The sequence below is a fragment of the Equus caballus genome, chromosome 2 (assembly GCF_041296265.1).
Source record: "Equus caballus isolate H_3958 breed thoroughbred chromosome 2, TB-T2T, whole genome shotgun sequence".
NCBI lineage: Eukaryota > Metazoa > Chordata > Mammalia > Perissodactyla > Equidae > Equus > Equus caballus.
In genome coordinates, this window is record NC_091685.1 from 124,535,043 (window position 1) to 124,555,265 (window position 20,223).

The 20,223-nt window shown below is 37.9% G+C and overlaps 1 protein-coding gene across 10 annotated transcripts in view; it reads right to left on the bottom strand.

Moving 5' to 3' along the window:
- Nucleotides 1–20,223, bottom strand: part of AIMP1 (aminoacyl tRNA synthetase complex interacting multifunctional protein 1) — a 136,891-nt gene that overhangs the window by 99,638 nt on the left and 17,030 nt on the right. For 5 of the 10 annotated variants that reach the window (XR_011430339.1, XR_011430340.1, XR_011430338.1 and 2 more), the window contains exons 6-8: nucleotides 18,543–18,711; nucleotides 10,393–10,615; nucleotides 9,393–9,502 (exon numbers count right to left, since the gene is read on the bottom strand). Coding sequence is in view for 2 of the 10 variants with exons in the window: in XM_023627008.2 (XP_023482776.1) it covers nucleotides 10,449–10,615; nucleotides 18,543–18,711 (336 nt within the window). In the remaining 8 variants the exon portion in view is untranslated. Of the gene's footprint in view, nucleotides 1–5,920; nucleotides 6,483–9,057; nucleotides 9,503–9,720; nucleotides 10,616–18,542; nucleotides 18,712–20,223 lie in introns of those variants that run through there. The other 5 variants (XR_011430343.1, XR_011430341.1, XR_002803008.2 and 2 more) reach the window with 5 other exon arrangements.

Below are 20,223 nucleotides of genomic sequence, written 5' to 3' on the forward strand. Positions count from 1 at the left end.
AGAAGTGGAAACTGCAGTGACTGGTGAAGAGGAGAGCGGAAACTTCACGTTTTGAGTCCTTTAGACCCTTCATTCATGTGATGTCAGCTTACGCTTCCAGAACACAAACACTAGTGAGTTTCAGGAAAGATGTGTTGTGCAGAACATTACGGATTCAAGATCCCTGAGGCTGGCCTGGTGTTAATGATTAATAGCGGAAAGGTGCCCCTAGCTTCAAAGAGGAAGACTTCTGTGATGTTCTTCCCTGCATTACTTGTTATTTTTAGATTTACAGATATATATATTATACAAATATATAAATATTACATAAGTCCCTAAAAGTGATCATAATACATATTCGACTGACTTTTAGTAGTCTCATTTTGCTTTATGGTACACCTTTACCTCTCTCCTCCTTCCACCTCTCCTCCTCTTCATGCAAATCAGCCCACTATAGATAACTCACGTGAACAAAAAGCGTGGTGTGCACCATTTGTATTTTCTTCATGTCTGAACAATCACAAACACATGGAGTACATATATATACATAACCACACACACACAGAGTACATATATACACATAACCACACACACAGAGTACATATACACATAACCACACACACAGAGTACATATATACACATAACCACACACACAGAGTACATATATATATACACGTAATCGCACACAGAGTACATATATACACATAACGACACACACAGAGTACATATACACACATAAACAATCACACACAGAGTACATATACACACAAAAACAACTGCACACAGAGTACATATATATACACATAATCGCACACACATGCAGTACATATGTACACATAACCACACACAGAGTACATATATACACATAACCACACACACAGAGTACATATATATATACACATAATCGCACACAGAGTACATATATACACATAAACAATCACACAGAGTACATACACACAAAGAGACATAGGGTTCTTATCTTTTTAAAAACATTTTCATATTATACTCTCCACAGCGTCTTTTTTTTGCACTTAACACCATCTCATACAAATTCTTCACTTGGCTTAAATTCACCCCCTTTCAAGGCTGCACAACATTTCATGGTGTATATGCAACACTCTGATGATGATGTGCATTCCAGGTTTATGCCACCCAAAGCCAGGCTCCAACAACTATTCTTGTACATGTATTTTTATAGAACATGGATTTTTTTTCTGTAAGTTACATTTCCAAGAGGGGGATTTCTGGGTTGAAGTATATGTACACTTTAATTTTATCTTATCCAATTTCTTTCCATACATGTTCTAACAAACTATTTTCAACAACCTTTGAGTACCCTTTCCCTATATTCTCGTCATCAATTGGTGTTAACACCCAGTGCTAACACCAGTCAATAAATGTAAAATCATCTTACTGTTACTTTAATTTGTACTTCCTAGACTTTCACTGAACTGGAGAATCTTTTTATACGCAGGTTGGTCATTTAGATTTGCTCTTCTATAAATTGCCTCTTCACATTCTTAATCCTTTTTGCCATTTTTTTTGGATTACTTCTCACGATGATTCTTTGCTTGACCAAAAGTTTAGTCAGGCTCCTGAACCTTCTCCTAGTCCCATCTGTGCACTTTGTTGTAAAATCTAGTTTTAGCAAGACTCCTCCACCCTCAGTATCTGCTCAGGTTCCTCATCTTCCACCATCCCCAGGTGATGCCTGGTTATCCTGGCCTGTTTTCAGCAAGATCCTGCCAGTTCGGTTTAACCAGACTCCTCCTGACCTTTGACGTTTCCTCTTAGTAACTTTCCATCCACTCCACCTCCTTGCCCCTCCAAGCTCCTTGGCTGTAAGTTCCCACATGCCCATGCTGTTTTCAGAGGTGAGCCCAACCTCCCTCCCTCACTGTAAAATCCCATTGCAGTGGCCCCCTATACTTATCTCGATGGTCCTGACTAAAGCCTGCCTTGCCATCTTTAACAAGTGTCATTGAGTATTTTTTCTTCCTGCTTGGCAAATTGGAAAAGCTGTATGTATATTATAGATATTAGCCCTCTATCTGTCCTTCACATTGCAAGTGGTTTTCAATTCTATTATTTATCCTTTAACTTTATGGTAACTTGCGCCAGACTAAGTATGTGAATTTTTTATAGTTATATATTTCTTTTCTTTTTTTTTTGAGGAAGATTAGCCCTGAGCTAACTGCTGCCAATCCTCCTCTTTTCACTGAAGAAGACTGGCCCTGAGCTAACATCTGTGCCCATCTTCCTTGACTTCATACGTGGGATGTCTACCACAGCATGGCTTGCCAAGCAGTGCCATGTCCCGCACCCAGTATCTGAACCGGCAAACCCTGGGCTGCCGAGAAGTGGAACGTGTGAACTAAACTGCTGTGCCACCGGGCAGGCCCCTAGTTATATATTTCTATGTACAGGATACTTGATAGGGTTTTAGTTTCATTTCCTTTCAGGTGGGTAACCAACTATATTTGCTCTATTTATTAAATAATCCATCCTTTTCCTACACAAGAAAGGTAGATATACAGACAGAGGCAGATACATAGATATACAGATATATATCTCCTTTATCTATTTCTGGATCTATTCTGGATTTTGCTTTTTTTTAAAGATTGGTACCTGAGCTAACATCTGTTGCCAATCTTTTTTTTTTCTTCTTCTTCTCCCCAAAGCACCCCCAGCACATAGTTGTATATTCTAACTGTGAGTGCCTCTGGCTGTGCTATGTGGGAAGCCGCCTCAGCACGGCCTGACAAGCGGTACCATGTCTGCGCCCAGAAACTGAACCGGCGAAACCCTGGGCTACCGAAGCAGAGGGTGTGAACTTAACCACTTGGCCACTGGCCCAGCCCCTGTTCTGGATTCTTAATTCTTTTCCATTATCTATTTTATTTATATTATTGTCAATACCACAAGGATTTAATTAAAATGGTTTTATATCATTCCTTGATATCTAGGAGGACAAATTTCCCTTGTTTTCCTTTTTTCAAAATATTTTCTGGCTACTCTCAGGCATTCATTTATATGTATTTTCTAATTTCTAAAAAAAACCTTCTTTTGTAGTGTGTATGTTTATGACAAATGATATTTTGTGATATTAAATCTTTCCATGCAAGCATACAAGATGTTTCTCCATCTTACTTTATTATTTATTTTATATTACTATATTTCTTGCATTTTTCTTTTCCTTAGTTTTGCTGATTAGATAAAGTTGCTATTAATTCGGTTTTTCTCCTTGATAATCTGGAAGTTCTACTCTAGTTCACACCCACTGAGGATTATTTCCTCCTTCCTGAATTCAGAATCAAGTATGCGCTTCTCTCCTATTGTTAGACACCAGGTAACAACTGTTTCTTTCTTTCCCCGGGGCATCGTCCCCCCTTCCCACCCCCAGACTATGAAAAGACCTTTGGAACACTTCCATTATTTCCCCGTTTCCTTTTCTCCTTCCCCGTCCTCCCTAGGGAGAGGGTTTTGGGATGCTTTTCCTTTCCCCACACTACCAGATTTTGCTAAGACAGTTAATTATTTAATTCAAGTCTCCCTTTATAGATTGCCCTTCTGTTTCAGAAGTCCTTTCTTACCATTTACATTGAACATTCCTGACAATTTATCGCTATCTCTTTTAACTATAATACAAACATTAGAAGGTCCATTCCTCACCACTGTTTCCTTTTTTCCTCTTCCCTCATCTTTCTAGTTAGTGTGTTTTCCTAATATACTCTGAATTCTAGCATAATATCCAAGAGGCATTAAATTCCAGACACGGTCTCCCACGTGCTACTCTGCAATAGAAATCCTAGCCCTCGTAATAATCAGCACAGTGGATGCAGGGAGATCATCTGTTCGTTGGTAACGGGGTGGTTGGATCATAAGAATTGGGGAGGCACTGAAGTGAACATCTGACTGCTGTGCTCCGCCTGATGTGGGGTCATTCTGCTTTTTCTGGATGACAGTAAGTGTGTATCCACTGAACAGTCTCCATTACTGGAGATAATTACAACTTGCAACAAAAGAACCACATGACCAGAACTGGCTCTAGGTAAATTAAAGGCTGTCCAGAAACTTCACCTTTGGTATTCTGCTACCTTTCCTAATAGAGTCTGTAATTTGCAATCTTCCCTCACGTCCCTCCAGATGCCCAACCTGTATGCTATTCTCCCCCAGAAGACAAAAATCTCTACACACTTTCTATCTTGAAAGTGCTTTGAACATCTGAGAGGATGGGAAGATAGTATACTTGGTATTTGTGTGCAGCTGGGGTTAAGTCTCAGCCGCATGTCCCATCCGAGGCATGAGTGATTCACCTCGATGCTCTCCAGCTCTGACACTACAGGCTTATTCTTCTAGATATGTGACCTTGACTAGCAATTTCAGACTTTTTTTTTAGTTATATTTATCTAGACTCTGCCTTTTTTAATAAAGCATTTGCTTAGATTTCTGTTGTATTGATTTTCAGGCACATCACGATTCTTTTACAAAAAGGCTAATGTTTTTAAATTGCATTGCTATTTCCTGGATACTCGCTCAAACTTTATTTAAAAACTAAGTCTCGAAATTTAGCCCTACCCTCAACCCATGTTTGCAGCTCTTTACTGCCCATGGGTCCTGTCCCTGTGCTACTCCATGCTATTCTCTGAATAAAGGAGCACTACTACCAGACCTTGAGAGTCCAAGAAATCTTTCTTTCACCTCCTTGACTCACCGAGCCTGCATCAATGCCATTCCCCCATTTTTCAGGCCTTTCTCAGATACAAGCTCATTCCTGTCTTGGGACTTAGATTTCTCCCTCCTCGCCCATTGTTCATCAGATTAATTCCCGCTCATCCTTCCTTAATCAATCATCATCTCAGATGTCTTCCCTAACTCCCCAGTTTAAACTAGATTTTCCAAGGCCGGCCCGGTGGACAGCAGTTAAGAGTGCACGTTCTGCTTTGGCGGCCCAGGGTTTGCCAGTTCAAATCCAGGGTGTAGACATGGCACTGCTTGGCAAGCCATGCTGTGGTAGGCATCCCACATATAAAATAGAGGAAGATGGGCAGGGATGTTAGCTCAGAGCACAGATGTTAGCTCAGGGCCAGCCTTGCTCAGCAAAAAGAGGAGGATTGGTGGCAGATGTTAGCTCAGGGCTAATCTTCCTCAGAAAAAAACCAACCTAAAAAATAAGTCTCTCTTCACAAGCACTCAAGTTTTTGTTTTCAATGCATGTGCTGTTTTAAGAGAAAACGTTATCCTGTCATATGAAAACTGAAGGTTACACAAAAAAGTTATTTCTACCAAAATCATTCTCTTTTGCTAAACTTACTGAAAGTGACTTTTAGTTTGCATTTTTCATTAATCTTTTTCAAAGAGAAATCAAATTGTGGTGTTGATTTTGGATGACTCCTGCACTGTTCTTTCCAAATTCCCCAGGTGTGAAAAGTTGAGTGGGTTTTAAATTAACAAGTATCAGCCAAATATGTAATCTTAGGGTTGAAAAGTTAAGTGGATGCATATCTTGAGAGCATTTATCTCCTGGGATGTATGATATTCTAATGAGGCAATTTACAAAAACAAATTTAAAACTCTGGTCAGAGCAGCCTTGATATGAAGGCTGTCATACGAATGCCATTGTAGAAATGAACAGACATTAATAACTGCTATTTGAACAATTTTGTAGGTACTATGTAGCAAAGGGAAAGGCAAGAAGAATAGTTAGCCCCTTCATGAAAAAGGATTATTCTTTTTTCTTGCAATTACTGAGCCCTGGGCTTGTTTCTGCTGCTGTTGCTAAGGACAATAGCCTGCCAGATAGGAAATGATTTTGATGAAGACATAAACTAACACTTACACACACATTTCACTCAAAAATCCAGAGAACTTAGAATAGTGTGTGTTGCGGGGGGGCGGTGGGAGTATGGAAGGGAAAGGAAAAAAGAAATAAGGGAATACATAAAGCTGAAAAATATAATATACAATAATTAATTCACACTCTGAAATTCCAGGTGGCTCAGTTTCAAACCAACAATGATTGCATTATTCTGGGTCCTTTCTCCAAATTTTTTTGGAGTTATACCCCTATGAATTATCTCTGCCAAGAATTATCCAAAGGAAAAACCATAACTACAAAAAATGCAACAAGCAAGAATGTGTAAGTCACTAACTCTTTTCCAACAAGTTGGTATCTGAAGATCCAATTTTGCATAGAGGCATATTAGCGAGCAGCAACTATCCTTCTTTTCATTATTATTGCAAATTTTGGAGTTATCCTCCAAGCAGTACTGCAAAGGGGCTACAACTATAAAGAGCTGCTCCTGGTTTAAATCTCACTTGCTCTCTTATCTACCTGCAGCACAGTGGCTTCCCTCATAGGTTGGCTTTGGTACCAACTGTCGCGGCAGGACGAGTGCCCTCAACAACAGCGCACGCCTGCAAGAGTCAAGGCTCATGGTCTTCAGAAGGCAACTGCTGCCAGTAGCAGCCTGGTTTTGCCAAGTGATTCTTCCTAAGAACCTCTGTAACAAAAAGAAAAAATTTGCTAAATTCTCTTTGTAATCACTCCAAGGAGTGTTTAATGATCTCTCTCTTTAGAATCTCTTAAATGCTTCTCTAAAGAAGGAGCTACTCTCATCTCTTTATATGAATGACTACAGTTTAGGGGTTTTTATTCATCACTATCCTTCCCTACAGTTTAACCAAAGCTAAACCTCTTATTCGAATAACACATGACTCACGTAGTTACCGGAGAGGAAAGGGTACTGCTGTGGAGAAGGGCACAGCATTAGTGCAAACTGAAAGATCTAGGCTTCAGCTAGCTAGACCTCAGCACAGGCATTTAACTTTTCTGTTGATTCTTGGAGGTAAAATGGCTGGTCCACCTCTAGGGATTTAAGAAATTCAGAAGACGTGTGAAAGTACTTTGTTAGCTATAAAGCATTAAGTAGCTTAAAATAATTCCGTAATAAAATCCATGACACGAGACAGATATTATTGATATATCCCCCCAACTTTTGTCAGAGAAGGGCATAGTCACTCCTTAACTAAAATTTTAGAGGGCAAAGCTTTCTTCACAAGACAGCAGTCTTCAATGCTATTGTTAACTGAGTTACATTAACTTGCCTCCCTAGTTTTTATTTTGTATCTTGGTGATTAAGTTTTAGTTTTCACAGCACTTAGAACCAGGACTTGTGTCACAATTCATGTAGCTAAAGTACACAGCTAATATTGTACACTTCTGGTATTTTATATTTTTAAAGGCACAACCTAGTTTCCCAGGGAAACTGAGGAGGTATATTCATGCTCCTTTACTGCCCGTGATAAGCAACAGCAAGATGCTCCCCCATCCATCAAGAACATGAAGCTATGACTGCTTCTATTTATGTGACACTAACACACCATAGTGAGAAGTACTACTATCTTCCTAGCCTAAGAAAACTGCAAAACTATTTGAAACTTTATAAGTAATATACTAAGCCAGTGAAAGGGCATTAATGAACAGGGCTGGCCAACATCTAAATATCCAAAAAATGGATTTCAGTGGGAAAGCAGGGAGTGAGGAAAGTTTCAGTAATGAACAGCTGTAATGAGGGAAGAGATACCTCTGGCATAGAGAAACAATCAGGTCTGCTGAAAGACAAGGCCACACCCGGTAGGAAATATTCCTTAAGCTACTCTGTTCAATTCATAAGTACCAAGTAATCTTCTGAACAAGGATTCAATTCTCAGGAAAAGTGACAGCAGGAAAGGGGAGAGCAGAGACAGGAACACTAGTTTCTGGAGAGGAACATCCTTATCATAAACTGGTATCAACACAATATGCATCTTTTATATTCCAGGCAGGCATTACTCTAAGTCGTCTGTGGGTACTGGCTCACACAAGCTTCACAATCCACAGATGAGGGAAATAAGTATAGAGAGGCTAAACAGTTGCCCAGGGTCCTACAGGCCTTTAAGTGTAGAGCCAGGAATCAACCCCAGTAACCTGGCTTCACAACCAAAACTACCAAGCTCTTTGGATTTCTTAGGATCTCTGAGAGTCATCTACAGATGCAGGCTTTTGGACCTGCAAAGCTAAGACCCAGACTCTGGGATCCGGTTAAACTTACTTGCTCTATGAGGCCCTACCCACACCCTCTATCTTGCCGACATGCTTCTTATTAAACTCCCATGAGTTACCTTGAATATTCTGTAAATAGTCTAAATGGGAATTTACATATTTTAGAAAAGCAACAACAAATTATCTGTTTGGTGGGCACTTAATGTTTTTGTATCCGTAGAGTACTGAATGTTCTTAGGAGAAGCAAGGCAGGGAAAAAACTTCCAATTTTGTATTAAAATCACCATGTCCTGAAAACGACTCATCTCAAAAGAATAACACACATGGCTTTTTTTTTTTTTTTTTTTTGAGGAAGATTAGCCCTGAGCTAACATCTGCTGCCAATCCTCCTCTTTTTTGCTGAGGAAGACTGGCCCCGAGCCAACATCCATGCCCATTTTCCTCTATTTTATATGTGGGACGCCTGCCACAGCATGGTTTGACAAGCAGTGCGTAGGTCTGCACCTGGGATGCGAACCGGCAAACCCTGGGCAGTTGAAGCGGGATGTGCAAACTTAACCTCTGTGCCACTGTGCCAACCCCTGGAATTTCTAAAAATAAGAAAACTTAGTACTCCCAACATTCCCTGTAAGACCCTTGCATGAAGAAAGTATCTTGGGGGAGGGTCATAGATGCCAAGGGGCACCAGCCATTTAGCCTGTGACCTAACTCCATGCCCTACTACTGAAGTCCTTAAAAGGCTGAAAACCAGTCAGAAGCCAGAGGGTTATGTCCAGTTTGCTAACTATGCCTTTCTTTTTTGTTGATTCTCTAAGAGCTCTTTGATCCCAGCAATACAAATAAAACAGAATTAAGTTTTCTGTAAAAACAAAGACTAAATGGCGCTACATTGATAATCTGATTAATGCTTTCATGTAACTTGAAAAATTTGGAATAAATATTTCAACTACCCAAGTAGCTGAAACATTCTTTAAATCATGTTAAAATTATTTAAGGAAATTTAATATAATTGGGGAAAATTAGAAAATACAGAATCACAGAAGACTTCACAGTCTTTATTCACAAGAGTAATGTATCTCAGATACAAAATAACTTTTGAAATTTGTTTGTGTTTAGTTATCAACAGAAGTTAATGATAGTCTGTTAACATCAATTTTTCAGAAAGAAGATAAAACTTCTATGATGGTATCATATCCCGGCCTACCAGAACTCCATAGACTTAAATAAATGAACTTTATACTTTTTACGATGCTGCATGCAGCGTGTTTGGAAATTTCTGGTTTTGCCTCTCCTTTTTGGAGGCTATAAACAGCTATAGTGCTAGAGTATCATGTGTGATTTTTCTTTTAAACAATATCTATACTCCTACCTCCACTGATGCATTTCTTTTTTGGTAGCCCAGATCATCAGTCAACATCTCAAAGGTGGTGAACTTGAAGCTCATAGTTCCTAAGTTAATTTTCATTGTTCCCACAATATCTGCAAGATGAGTGAAAATAGGCATTTGACACCTTAATGCATATGTATGTTAAGTTTTTGGCTATAATTTCTTTTAATATATTGTCAGTATGGTGGTAAATGAAAAAGTAAAATATATCAATCTTAAATACTCTTCTAAAGATAATAAGCTATAAATAATCTTTATTAAGTACCCAAAGAATCTTTGTAAGTCAGCCAGAATAAAAAAAATAGACTGCTGCTTTTATGGTCAATTTATTAGAAACTACATTGGCAACACTTTGAATTGTGTTTATTCTTTAGAGTTGGTCAAAATTTATTACTAATTTGCTAAATGGAAAGAAAAAGTTCAATACACAGTTGGAAATTCCAGTCTTTAAAAAAGTCACCTTAAGTATACAAGTCTGGGTTACTTTGGCAAGCAATAGCAGCAACATTCAAATGCCACGTCTCCTAGCTTTATGAGTTTCGGCTCTCTAGAATCAACAGTTGGTCATTTTCAATATTATTACAATATGAACAGTTAATAAGCCTGACAAGAATTCTAACTTGCCATTTTTGAAAAGGAGAGGACATTTATAATATAGATACACAATATACTAAAAATCCAGGGGCTTGAAATTTCATGCACCATGTGCCTACAAATAAGAAACTAAATGTTAACCTAGTTCAAGTTATCTAAGTGTATAAAGAAAAAACAACCTGCCAACCAACATTCCCGCTAAAAAGTAAATCATCACAAAACAAAGGCAATTTCCTCCCTACATTATAAAGGATCAAAAACCATAGGTGAAAATGCAGTGTTTCCCCAATCAAATGAAAACAACAGATACCAGGTAAAACACTAGTCAAGTCTAGAAGAGAAATAAGACAAAAATGAGCCAGCTACATTTTAGGTACAAGTGACAAACCTATTTCTCTTTATTGTTGTTAGTTTTCTCCAGTGTACTTCAGTAACTGAAGCGTTTTATCTTATTCCACTGTTGCTCATAGTCTGAGCCCTGCACACTCCCTTCCCCTTCACCTCAAAGGGAGCTCCTTTGTATGTAGCCACACACTCATCATTAGTGTAAAGATCAGGCTGGATCTGCTCCCAAATCTTCTTCTTAGGATTCAGCTCCTTGTCAGGCTCTCCTGTTGGGGAAAAACAAAATACATCATTAACATATTAAATAAATTGTCCGGAGAGATTTCTAGTGAATTATCTTGGCAGCACTTTCTGATCTTTAGACTTGATCAGAATTTAACATTTACCTTATTTTTATGCCCGTAGTTTATATTCCTTTTTTTTTTTTAAAGATTTTATTTTTTTCCTTTTTCTCCCCAAAGCCCCCCAGTACATAGTTGTATATTCTTCATTGTGGGTCCTTCTAGTTGTGGGATGTGGGATGCCGCCTCAGCATGGCTTGATGAGCAGTGCCATGTCTGCGCCCAGGATTCGAACCAACGAAACTCTGGGCCGCCTGCAGCGGAGCGTGCAAACGTAACCACTCGGCCATGGGCCCAGCCCCCATATGTTCTTGATTAGTAAAATAAAATAAAATATTTTGTCATTTCCTTCCAAATGTTAGACATTATTTCTTACTCTTACAATAAATATTTTTGTAGGTAATATAATTCAATGAATTTATTTCTCAAATTATTGAAACAAAAATATGATACTCATTTTATCACTACACATAAAGAAAAACTGTGAAGAGACGACAACATAATTTGATGTGTTATATTTTTACACGTGGCAAAAGCAGCTTATGCTGTGCTATGTGTTTCAACACACAAAATAAATGACTAGATTGCTGCTATAGTGCTTGAAGATTTCTTATCAATACTGGAGAATGGTTTAAATGCTGGGATTATTTAGCTAAATGTAACTACTTTGGGTAATATCTGTTGTTCACTCCATTTGGTGAGATGGAGAGACAGAAAGGGGTAGTAAGGAGACAAGGACTAGTATTTTCTAAGTACCAGGAATATTTGTTGTTGCATGCAATACACACAACAACACTGACTCTTTAAATATAAAGAAATTGGGGCTCAGAGAAGATAAATTGCTCAAAGTCACACAATCAACAAGTGAAGCCAGGATTCAGCACCCAAGCCCTTGTTCTATGAGCACAGAACCTTGCCTCCTGATAAACTACGCTTTAGACACGAAACAAATAATGCTCTTACATGTAGATAATACCCCATCCCCTCTCTTTATAGTAACTCACCTTCTAAAGTTTACAATCAATAAAAGACAAACACATTGTAGAATGTATCTGGTCTAGACTTAAAGACCACCAGTATAGCAAGCAATCCCTCTACTTAATGAATGATAAGGAGGTAACATTTAATTCAACATCATTCTAGTAGCCGGGGATGTTCAATAACATTTGGAATGAAGAATCAGTTCAAGAAACAATAAGAAAAGTAACGTATCTCTAAGTGTTAGCTTCGAATGGAAAATGATTTTCTTGGAGGTAACAAAAAGAATATTACTAAGGTATAATTCAATAATGATAGAAATAGAACTTTCTATATCTTTTTTTAAGTGACTCCCAAGTTGAAATCTCTTAGAATTACTTTAAAAAGAATGTTTTAAACATTACTAGAACTAATTATAGTCTATATTCTGATTACATCTATCTAAGCTGGTGTTTATTCTCTACTCACACATATAATGTATATATATATAAGAACACTGAACAAATTGGTTGGCCATGGTGGTTTTGTTCTTTATTAGCTCTTCAGAAACTGCCAAGAAACTGGCAAGAACATACAAAATTGTCCTCTGATATGCAGGGTTTCAGAGATGACAGAATAGTTAATTGAACGATGTATCTACAGTAGAATAATATGCAATGAAATTAAAATTGAAAGACTGACTAGTATAAAAGATGAGGATTTTTCTTACTCCTTTAAGTTCACTTGGTTGGACAACACGGAAACTAACAAACAGAAGAGAAAAAAACCCAATATATAAAATACCTACAAGATTTTTAATTTTTCTTTCTAAACCATTCCTTAGTCTAAGCATAATCCTACTTTGCATGTGCCCAGAGGATGTAGGAAAATGGGCATTCCAGAATTCTGAAAAGTTAGAGGCAGAGATACTGTTTGAGGAGGACTGAATACTAAACCTGAATCCCCCCCAAAAGATGTTGCCAAACTGATAATTAATTCAAGAAGCAGAGCATCCCAGATCTGTGTAAAAGCTTCTTTTCACGAGTCTAGACTGTGTGGGTAAATTCTTGCTGAATGCAGATATAAGCCCCAAGTACAAAAAGCTGTGGTGCAGCACAAAATTAAGCTTCTCAGATCTAGGAAGACAGTGACGTGTAGAAACAACAATCTTCATGACACATAACACTGAAGCACTACACAAGTAGTGCTTGCTACGTGCCTGTCCCTGCACTAGGTGCTTTCGTCCATTTACTCATTTAATCCTCTCAGAACACGAACAAATACTATCCACTACTCTCATTTCACAGACGAGGAAATTGAGGCACAAAAGTTATTTAAAATACCAGGCAGGTAGCTAAGTGTTTCAAAAGTTAAACCTCACAAAACCTCCATGAGATAGATGCCTCTAGAAACCCCTTCCTAGAAATGAAAAAGCTGAGGCTCAGAAAGGTTCCCAGGTCTCCCAGCACATGTGGAGCCAAGATCTAGAAGTTCTAAAGTTTTACATTAAGACTGTCATAATTTTCAAGGAACAAAGACCTGAACCAAAAATAAACTAGAAACTAGGAAGAGGAACCTCCAAAGCTGACTGCTGCTTTTCACACACCAGACTCAGCACCTCAACTCTGAATGCAGCTGCAAGACTTAACAAATCAATAAATGAAACGAGGATCCAGACAACTAAGCTAGTGAGATTACTGTCAAAACCTGTCCCCTTGTGATCACTGAATACACTCAGAGCTGGAAAGTCTGGTTGCAGTGCTAACCTTCTCACTGGAATGTTTCTCAACGTCATACTATTTGGTAGGGTACAGAGCTAGTTCGAAACAAAAGCTTGAATCACTTGCTATGAAAAACACACCTGTCATTTCAAATAACTTTTTTTTTTTAAAGATTTGCACCTGAGCTAACAACTGTTGCCAATCTTTTTTTTTTTTTTTTCCTGCTTTATCTCTCCAAATCCCCCCGGTACATAGTTGTATATCTTGGTTGCAGGTCCTTCTAGTTGTGGCATATGGGACGCCGCCTCAACGTGGACTGATGAGTGGTGCCATGGCCATGCCCAGGATTCGAACCGGTGAAATCCTGGGCAACGGCAGCGGAGCAGGCAAACTTAACCACTCGGCCACAGGGCCAGCCCCCTCAAATAACTTTTTTTAATGAACTATATTTTCCAAAGAAGTGTTTCATGATTCCTGTGTGTTTTGTCCTTCCTCTAAATCTTATTTTCCTAATTTTCTTTTCTTTCTTTTCTTTTTTTGGCACAACTATCCAAAGAAGGTAAATTATGATATTAATAAAAGTTCTTAAAACTGCAGAGCCTCCGAAAATGCTAAACACGTGCCAATAATCACCATTTGGAAATGGTTACATGTATCATAAGAGAACAAATCATTCAGAAATTATTTTAGGCCAACTCATTCTAAACGGAACACACGGGAATGGGAACTGGTCAGAGAGGAGTTTGTACAGATGTAAAAACTGTGATCACCTTTTCTCAGCATTTAAAACCTACAAAAGTAATAAATGCAAATTCCAGAGTTCCAGGCACTCACAAGTTCAAGTAAGAACCAGAAGCTTCATTTTAATTAGGCCATTCTTTTGCAAAGAATGCTGACTGACCATCAGTTTCTCAGTGACACCTGCCATAGCCACAAAAAGTCTAGCACTAGGTTAATTGTTTTATGTTTGATTAACTGAGTTGTTGAACTATAATTCTAACTATCGCCACATTTGTGGTATAAAAACTAAAGTATAACTCTGTAAATACGGTCAATTAATTTAACAAAACTAACCAATAGAGAAAAGTGGTTTGGTGGTTGGATAGGAACGATCTTGGCAATAATATAGGCAGATACTCAGGTCTGCCCTCCCAATACTGGTTTTGTTTTTTTTTTTTTTACACATTTTACTAGTACATTTCTTTCTATTTATTCATTAATCCATTTATTGAGCTCCTAGTCCATGCCAGGCATTTTTCTAGATGCTAGAAATACAGCAGTGAATAATACAAAAATCTTGGTTTCATGATACTTATATTTCTGTGTGGGCAGGCAATAAATAATGTATATTAGATGATGATAAGTGTTTTGGAGAAAAATGAAACAAAGAAGATGACACTTGAAAGATCTGAATAGGATGAGAGAACAGGCCATGTAGCCACCTGGGAAAAGAGCCAGTGGCTCAACTGGAGGGACAGAGGAAGCACTGGAGTGTGTGAGACAACAGGAGGCTGCTGGAAGGACGGGGCTCAGACGCTGGGTCCAATGGAAAGCTTTTGAACAGCTCTGAGCAGAGTTTGTAACACAGTCTGACCCAGATCACTCTGTGTGCCATAACCGAAAACAGACGAAGGGCAAAAGCAGATCACTCAGGAGGCTTTGCAATTATCCAGGTAAGAGATGTTGGCACCAGGACCAAAGTGGTGGTGGTGGTGATGATGAGAATTATTCTAGATATGTTCAGAAGGTACAGCCATTAGAGTTTTCTGAAGAAGATGTGTGAGAAAATAAGCAGTGAGGAGAATGGAGTTCCTGTCAGATAAGATGGGAAATATGATGGAAAAGGGAATTCTAGGGGCATACTGGGATATGTTTTCTGCCTTGGGACATGGGAGTGAAGTCTAGTAGGCAGCCAGATAAGTGACTGGATAAAATAGTCAAGGGAATGAATGTGGAAAGAAAAAGAGGTTAGACTGAGGTCTGGGGCAATCCAATGTTAAGAGATCAGAGAGGAGGAAGAATCCACTAGGAGATGAGAAGGATAGCCAGAGAAGCAGGAGGACCACCAGGAGAGGGCAGTGCCAGACGCCAAGGTAACCAAGAGAAGGACTGAGAACCAGCTTGCATATTTAGCTACCAGAGTAACTGGTGATCTTGATCAGAGCAGTTCTGGTAGAAGACTGGAGAAAAACCTGACTGAAACCAGTTTTAAAGAGAAGAATCAAATATAGGCAACTTTTTGCTTTGTTTTAAAATAATAAATGGATCCAAAAGTTAAACACTCTTGCATATCATACATGTTTTGTGATTAACCATTAATTTATATTTACTAATAAGACTCAATATCAACAGAAATAAGAATGATCTTGGAAGTTAAAAGTCTGAATGCCAATTCTCACTTATTATTAGACCCAAAACAGTACACGCTCAAAAAAGGGCTGTCATTGCCTTTGTCTCCTAGCTGTAATATTATTTTCAAGTTATTTTTGCTTGAGTGTTTTAGGGATCAGTTACCATATTTAAATACTAAAATTTATAGGACATTTAAGATTTAACAAGTGCTGGATAGGGAGGGTTTTTAGCCATTGTTATAGAAATATTATTTGGCATCTTCGAAGCTCTATGGAAGTGTTTGGTTTTCTAGTTGGAGAAAATAGTTGTTAAGTACAAGCCTTTTCAAGGCCAAAGAGTAATTCAAAGATTTAAGCCCCAACTGCAATTTCTATGCCACACTTAATATAAACAACAAGAAATGTAAACTTCTGGACACTGAGCCCATCAAGTGAACATCAAAATGTACGAACAGACACCTTAAGCTTTAAAACGTAAAACAGATGCTGAGAAATAAAGCACCAATAAATCATGGCTCTCTCTGGAAAAAGAAAAAAAAACAGGAAGACTAATGGTCTGTTACGTAGCATTAACTGTTATTTCCTCTCAGATTTATTGCTACAGAGGCAGTAACTGATGGGGAAGCATAAGTAAGATGAGTATTCACAGACCTCATGTCCCAAAATCCATCAGTTATTGGATGCTGTTCGGCCTGGTCAAGCCCTTTATAAGGGGTAACAGAACAAGTCAAGCAGCCTCAGGGCCACTTGACAGCTGGGCTTTCCCTCTCACTCTCAAATATGCTCTGCATCTTCTCCATATATCCATATTCTACGGCACAAGGGGAAACTATGAATTTGGAAGAAATACCAAACTTTGGAACAATGTACATAAAAATACACAAATAGCCAAACTGAGAGATCCAAGAATACAGTAAAGGCAAGAAACCAACACTGGGCTATTAGCGTCTCTAACGCTAAGTCACTGAGCAACTAAAGAAAACTTTCTTTCCATTTACTCTACAGTAACATCCAGATACTAACAATTGATTCAAGTGCTGAAATATTTACCCTTTAGTTCTATGAGGTAAGGGAATGAGAGCTGTCATAGAAACGAAAGAACTATAAGCTTCAGGAATGAAACAGTTCATATTAATTCACAGCATGCAACAATCAACAAACAAAAATGCTATGTTATTAGAGATTCAGGCACACCTATTGTTTGATCATTCTACTAACTCTATAGCACCTGAAGCAAGTAACTAAGTTTTGTCGAGCCTCAGTTTCCAAATTTGTAAAATAGTGGGTTAAAGCAGATGATTTCTTCCAGTTCTAAACATGTAACTACAATTTATATCAAAAAATAAAACTTAAAAAATGTACCAACTCTTAAGTATTTAAATAGAAAAGAAGGCAAATGTCAATCTGGAAAAGTAAAACCAAGATTTAGTTGGGTTTTTTTTCAATGCATGCTAAATCTTAAAAGAAAAACTTTATTTTTATTGTCATTCTATTCCAATCTAGTGAATGAGACTTCTAAGTTGAATTTCAGGTTTGTCAGGCTTACGCCAAAGTGTGAGGTTTGGGAAAGTGTTTCTATATCGTGGTAGTGAAGTGGTGACCATATTCTCCTAAAATCTAAAACCATCATGCTGCTTTGAGAAATGAATCAGACTACGATTTTTCCAAACCTAATATACCAAAAAAGGTTCTTAGAGCACAGAGCATTTATGGTTTCCAATCTACCAAAGTTCAAGACATACACATGCACTCAAAGTCATGGATACTTGTAAAACAATTCCTGTGGTTTTTAGATTTGTCTACTTTGGATTAGGAGGGAGGTGCCGAGTTTCAAGGAAATTAACCCAAGCTTTAGGGAAATTAACCCCATTTTATTCCGATGTTAAAATTCTTCACATCCTAATATTTCATCAAACACAGCTAACAAGGATTAAAAAAACAGGCCTATATAATCACATCAGCCTTGCTATTCCATTAAAATTCAGCTGTTTCTACAAATAATGTCTCCAAATCAATTTTGACTTTTAAACCTAATTCTACTTGTTACCCTAATTTATTTCTGCTTTTCCCATTGCTCTAGTCAAATGAACATCCTTTGAGTAAATGCAGTCTTTCAATTTCTAATTGTTTTTCCTCTAATACGGTCCTTCCTCTTTTATAAGAGAAATATTTATTCTACATCTGCCAAGCATCCTTTCTCTTCCGCTTCAAAGACCTATTTGAAGAAACTGTCTCACGCATTATGAAGCTTCATCTGTCTCAGGATTATTTTACTGGAGAAAATAAGCAATATGAAATGAAACTTCCTTTTAGATTATTAAAATAAATATGAGTTTTAACTTAGAGATTTTCCATATCCTAAAGTCAAGTAAAAGCATATCCAAGTGTATTATTAGATGGACTTTGAGAACTATACACTCAGATATATGTCTGAACTCTTCATCTCTTCGTCTTTCAATGTTGTATCTGAGATAATCTACAGCCTAAATGATTTCACAGCACATTAATTTGTTCTCTATCCATATCGCACTCTTCTGCTACATAGGTATGATTATTAGTGTTTTCCCTAGGGTGAAATCTCTCTCTGGTGTTTTATGTAATTTGCGTATTCTCGGTGAGGGGGATGGTTAGACGGTTGTACTCAATGTGCCATCTTGAGCCAACCTGAATAAACTCAATAATAATAATCTCTACAATACTGTTCATTTAATGTAAAGCCTTGTGAATCATACACAGGACTGATTTTAAACTCAAACATTACAAGCATCGCTTTGAGAACAATGATTCCCAAATGATTTCAAATAATGACCAAGAGATGCTTACCAGGAAAAGCATCAAAAGTAATTCTGTCTCCAGGAACAGACCCATCAGGAGGTGCCAAGATTTCAACCTTCTCTGGAGAACTAGCACACATCACCATTGCCTGAGATAGTACTCCCCTCATCCTTGCAGGTTTCAGGTTACAAAGTAAAATCACCATCCGATTTTGCAGCTGTGTGAAACACAAACTGGTGGTTAACGATGTATAGAGATTTAGAATAATTATACCTAGAGTGCAATAAGGTACATCTAATATGCTAAATAGCAAATGTTTTATTTCTATGGATGTATCTTTGTCTCTGTGCGTCCAAAATCTTTTATTGTTGTTGTGAAGGCTTATACGAACGTGAAAAAAAATTCTACAAACTAACAATGCATCATAGTTGAAAGAGCAGAGGCAAAGCTTTCAGTTAAATATTTACTAAATGAATAAATAAATAAATGACTGAGTGAAAAGGACTTGGTTTTGAATTTCAGCTGCCATGTACTAGCAATGGGATTGTATAAAGTTGATCTCCCTGTTTCCTCACAAAATGAGGAAAATGATATTGAACTTAAATAGTAGTCACAAGGATTCTATCATAATAACGTATGTAAAACATTTAGCTTAGCGTCAGCACTAAAATAAATGCACATTTTGTTCCCTACACATTTGATCATTTCCAATACCATGCAAGATTCATTTCCTAATTTAAAAAATACTGATTATTTAACAATTCAAGCATTACGCCACTACGACTAACATTTAGGGCTAGTTCCACAATTCATTATAGAAGTGAACAGAAATTTCTTTAACCTTCTAAACCTGAAGCGTCCTAATTTTTTCCATAACTAGCAAAAATAAGGAACACAGTTGTTTAAAGCCTTTCAACAGGTTTAAAATAAAATAACATACAAGAGGACTATCACTGCAGGTGTGAAAAAGACACATTCTAGACAAAAGACGGTTTTATAAATAAATGTTATGTGCAAACTTATCCCCACATTTTTTTTTTCTGCTTTATCTCCCCAAAGCCCCCTGTACACAGTTGTATATCTTAGTTGCATGTCCTTCTAGTTGTGGGATGTGGGACGCCATCTCAACGTGGCCTAACAAGCGGTGCCATGTCCACGCCCAGGATTCGAACCCTGGGCCCCCGCAGTGGAGCGTGCGAACTTAACCACTCAGCCATGGAGCCGGCCCCTATCCCCACATTCTATGGTTAAAAAACAAATGGGCCTAAGATTCAAATTCAAAAGGCCCCTTCTTTTTGGAAGTCTTCATCAATAAGACTCTCCTTCAAACAAATAACTTGAAGATCCCACATATGTGAGAATGTAAAAAAAAACATTACAGCAGTATGTGTAAGAAAAACAAAGGGTTAGGTGGATGCAATGCTTTAAGGATCAGATGATGGTTGTGGACCTTTGCCTTAGAAAAATACACAAATCTACAAAATTTAGTATGCAATTTTAGGGGCCTAAGTGCCTCTGCTTTATAGAATGCTTTTCAGTACTGTCTTGATGGGTTAGATACAGATGTGTATATAAACAGCTTTGCGTATGGCTGTGAATGACAGCTTTTGGAAGAGAAGAAATAGTCTGCAACTTATGAGAACAAAAAAGATAAGCCCCAGTGGAGAGGAGTTTTTCCAATTTAAGCTGGCTCAAGATCAGTTGGTTCTTTTCTCCAGGGGTCCTATGA